General features: G+C 41.6%; 1 protein-coding gene across 1 annotated transcript; it reads left to right on the forward strand.

Annotated features, from left to right (window-relative positions):
• Positions 1-2,272: 2,272 nt before the first annotated feature.
• On the forward strand, positions 2,273-3,010 carry LOC147441808 (D-cysteine desulfhydrase 2, mitochondrial-like). The gene is made up of 2 exons (XM_086529517.1): positions 2,273-2,449; positions 2,521-3,010. The coding sequence occupies exons 1-2, from the start codon at positions 2,298-2,300 to the stop codon at positions 2,726-2,728; spliced, it is 360 nt and encodes a 119-aa protein (XP_086385643.1). The 5' UTR covers positions 2,273-2,297; the 3' UTR covers positions 2,729-3,010.
• The last annotated feature ends 1,418 nt before the right edge of the window (positions 3,011-4,428 follow it).

The following is a 4,428-nucleotide window of genomic DNA, read 5'->3' on the forward strand; positions in this document are numbered from 1 at the left end:
TTCTTATGCCATGCTCGAGACTTTTCAAGAGCCTCGTGCACCTTAGCAAAGCAGTCTGAGTGTATTGATCTGCTTCAAAAATCTTATCCTTGGTGCTTAGAATAGGTGGAGTCTTCTCAGTACCCTCGACGATCTTAAATGGCGCCTTCCTTGTATGCACTGTGATGTTGTAGGCAAACTCCACCAAGGGCAAATACTTCGCCCATGAGCCTTCTGATCGGAGATGTAAGACTTCAACAGGTCCAGAACCACTAAATTTTCCATCTGCGATCACCCATCTGTCTGTGGGTGGAAAGAGGACGAGAATTGTGACTGAGTACTTAGATTGCTTTCAAAACAAACCACTAAAACGGGATCGTCTGAAACTATAGACTGGGGCATGCCATGAAGTCGAAATATCTGTGAGACAAATAGTTTAGTCAAGTAATCGGGCTTAACTGTCTTCTTGATCAGAACAAAATGAGCCTGCTTATTAAATCTGTCAATGGCTGTCAAATGTCCATTCCCCGTGTGAGTCAGTAGAGTCTGCATTGAGGTGTTCCATGTGTGTACATTCCATTTACGCAATCAAAAGCAAATACCACACTGGCAACGGTGTGGGGGGACCCTTGAGAGGGTTGGTTGGGACCCCATTGGGTGCTCCTCTCTCTCTCTCTCTCTCTCTCTCTCTCTCTCTCTCTCTCTCTCTCACACACACACACACACACACACACACACACACATAACAGGTCTGAGTTCAACTCTCCTCGTCAGATAGATCTTTAAGGTCTTTTGGGATAGTTTCCTACGACGTTAAAAACAATCTTTTTCTTCTTCTTCTCCTTCTCTCTCATTCTCTCTCTCTACAAGGAAATAACAGGAACCATCATCCGTGCTAAGTAGCACACATTCGAGCAAGGAAAGAAGTAAAGATTTGTGGAAGTGTGAAGTCTAGATCTTGTCACCATTTCAATTCTATTGCACCTTACACCACTACCACTGCCTGCTCGCCATCAACCTGGAAATTTGTGTGCACAGCTTAGCAAATAGCCAAGGTGGACATGCTACATCATCGAAGAGGTGAAAGTTGATCCTTGTCAAGCTATCCAGTACTTCCGGGCTACCTTATCTTTCCTATGTATACCTTTCCATATGTGAGCTTTGGCTGAGGATATCGTAGGGCGTTGGGTATTGTTATCCCATGCTCTACTTCCTATCAGATGGGCATCACGTGAGTGCAGGTTTATGTGCTAGGTTCTCCTCAGTTCCAGAGTCAGTTGACGTTGACTGTGGAGGTTGGCATCGGATTTCTGAACTTGCAGGTCACTGTCAGGCCTGATCAAAGGTTGGTGCTGCTACAAGTTTGGTTTTATCGTGCGGGGATTGCCTGATCTACTCCGCCCCAAGAAGCGCCCTTACACCACTCCTCAGCAGGTAGCCCCTACCCCTCAGGGCCCCTCTGAGGATTGGAAACCAGTCTCTTGCCGCTATGCATTGTCTTTCCCAGGACAGCAGTCTCGTGCACCACATCCGCCTCTCTCCCAAAGATCTTCTCGAGTAGCCTCCAAGTCTTAGTTATTCAGTCTAGCGCGCCTTCCCAAGCGGCCACTTCATCTTCTTGTTTGTTACTAGTAGGTTTTGTGGTGGTGGCGAAACAGGCACCTACAGCTTGGCTTCGCTGCTTCATGTCGGATAGTGTAATTAAGGGGTTTCAGCTCGGTTGTGTCGTCTTATTAGGAACCTGTTGTATGATGTTTTCTTTTGCTTAGTCAGTGTATTCTGCATTATGAAGTCTAGTGGATGAAATTATATTGTACTATATTGTACCAGGGGATGGTGCTGTGGTGATCCTTTCTTTCAAGTCCAGCATTGTGGAATGTGTCTTTGTAATGCATTAGCATGATAAAAGGAGAAATGACTAGTGTGTAAATGGATAAAATCGGTTACCAAAAGCTTTTTTACAGGGAGGTTTACTGAGTAAGTGTCATGGAGGAAGCCTAGAGATGAGCTTTGCCATGCATTCTATGATCATGAAAATGAGCTTTGAGCACATCAAAAGCAAAAATGTTTTGTCTATCCATTATCTTCATGTAGATTGTTGTGCATAATCAACCCGCCTGTTTGTTGCCTTCATGTGGAAGGATTGCTCAACGAGCATGGCTAAGCATTGTAAAGCTCAATTTTGTAGTTGTTTGAGAAACCCAGTTTTCTGAAACAATGGCTTTCCTGAGGATCTGTCAGGTCTACAGGTTTTTCCTTTATTTATTTTGTTGTTATCATTGTTTCTTATCAGATTGCCATGGAAGGTGATTGGTGTCATGCTGGTTGGAGCATTAAAGGATTTCAAAAACCTTGAAAGAAAATTGCTGGATGATTTTAAGGAAATGTGGCATCAAGATACAGATTGTGGAATAACGCGGGAGGGGTTGGAAACTTGTCTTGAATGGGTCAAAAGACCCCGACCAAGAAAGTAAGATTTTGCAATGAGCTGTAAAATGTAGCATTGGATGCTGGTTTAAGCTATGTTTTCCACTTTTGTAGGTTTGGAAATGTCCTTGAAGGAGAGATTCAAACCTGCCAAAAAGTAGCTCGAGAAACTGGCATCCTGCTAGACCCAATATATACCCTTGCAGCATGGGAAGTTTCCAGCAATCTTGCGTTGTCTGGCAAGGAAGAGACAGTAATGCTTCATACAGGCGGTACAATGAGTTTGTTTGGCGTGGCACAAAGATATCCATCTCAATTTTAAACTCAAATCTCGTGGAACTACGCACCAAATGCACTTTACGTTTCGTAAGTATGATAAGCCTTTTGGGCATTTTGTGATTTTTGTTGAGGTCCAAGTCCGGAAGGCAGCATAAAAGCCAAATTTTGCTCCAAAAGCATGAAGTTTTAAGCTCCCAATTGTTGTCTATCATGGTGTGGTCCCAGTTTTACTCACCAAAGTGACCAAGAATGAACTTATGTGGGCCAATTTGAGGGTTTAAGGCTGTTTTGAGGAGTGCTAAATGAATGATTACCTTGCAATTCACTTTGCTTACCTTGTTTTGGCTTCTCCTCTTTCAAAAAAGATATCGGTTTCTATTAGTGGAGACCCTTGGAGACGGGGATTTGATAATCACTTTTTTTTTTTTGTTGTTTTTAACACTTGTGAGCATGTTAATAACATGTTAACATCTTTTCATGTTCACAGAAATACCGGTTTGGGGTGACCTGGGAACCGACCAAAACCTCGCCAGGTCCGTCAGGCATCGTAGATGCCTGACGTCTCCGTCAGGGTTGTCAATAAGCCCGGTTAGGTACATTTTTCTACACATAAGTGCCCCCAATGGACCCGTAGGTACTGACATCTGTATGTGTTGGTGTGTGTGCTCTTGCGGGCAGTTGTACACAGTCGCAGTGCGCTAGACGTGTGCAGCCCGTTACACGAGGGGTTCGTGCGTGTCGAAGGCCATTCGTTGGAATGGTGCTTATCATGGGGCACTTGGTCTGTAACGCGAGTGAGTAGTGTCCAATGATAAGTATGGCATGTCGTAGTGGTACTAGTTGGTAACGCGACAATAATAGTATCTTTTTGACGATGTCACCTTTCCTTCCCATTATCAAATGCGAACATATGGTGGGTGACGTGGTTAAGTTTTGTTTGTATACAATTCCTATTCCCTTAGATTTGGGCGACACCTTGTTGGTAACGTAATAAAATGGTGTTGTTTGTTAGTGCATGTTGTGTTTTTTGTATATTGCAGCATTTGGTCGGTAACGCGGCCAAAAAATGTTGTAAATCTGTTTGGTTTGTCAGTTATACGGCTTGTATTGTTTTTTATGTGCGTGATTTATGCGATATTTGATCAGTAACGCAATTTGAATATTTCTTGGATCATAGTTTACTTCACAGTATCTTCCTCTTCAATTCGATGAACCTCTAAAATTTATGACATATCATCTAATCTCTCTCTATCTCTAACTTCAAGAAAATGAAGATTCACACCATGCTCTCTCTCTCTCTCTCTCTCTCTCTCACACACACACACACACACACACACACACATTAAGAACTTGTAAAATAAATTGAAAATGTTGCACATAATTCACTCTATTTCTCTTTATGACTCAAAAAAAAAAAAATCTTCAAAAGATTATTCTTTGTTTCTTCAACATTAAGTAATTATAAAGATAATTCAAAATACTACCTGGATCTCACTCTCTATCTTTATCTCTCTTTCTAAAAATATAAATCAAATTAACAATCCCAAAAAATTATTTTTTGTTTCTTTATTTTCAAGATTTCAAAATGATATGTAGTGCAGCTCTATATATTTCCTTCTATGAAAATATAAAACAATTTCAAACTTTACTTTCGTCTATTTTTAAATTTTTAGTAAACTACTCTAAATGCTTTCTAATACCCTCTCTCTCTCTCTCTCACACACACACACACACACACACACA

This window comes from Adiantum capillus-veneris, chromosome 14, assembly GCF_014529385.1.
Source record: "Adiantum capillus-veneris isolate H3 chromosome 14, ASM1452938v2, whole genome shotgun sequence".
In the NCBI taxonomy this organism is placed as follows: Eukaryota; Viridiplantae; Streptophyta; class Polypodiopsida; order Polypodiales; family Pteridaceae; genus Adiantum; species Adiantum capillus-veneris.

Excerpts from the sequence above, each read along its gene's own strand:
- LOC147441808 (XM_086529517.1), top strand. The coding sequence starts at position 2,298 with ATGCTGGTTGGAGCATTAAAGGATTTCAAAAACCTTGAAAGAAAATTG. Across the intron at positions 2,450-2,520 it reads AAAAGACCCCGACCAAGAAA|GTTTGGAAATGTCCTTGAAG; the intron begins GTAAGATTTTGC and ends CCACTTTTGTAG.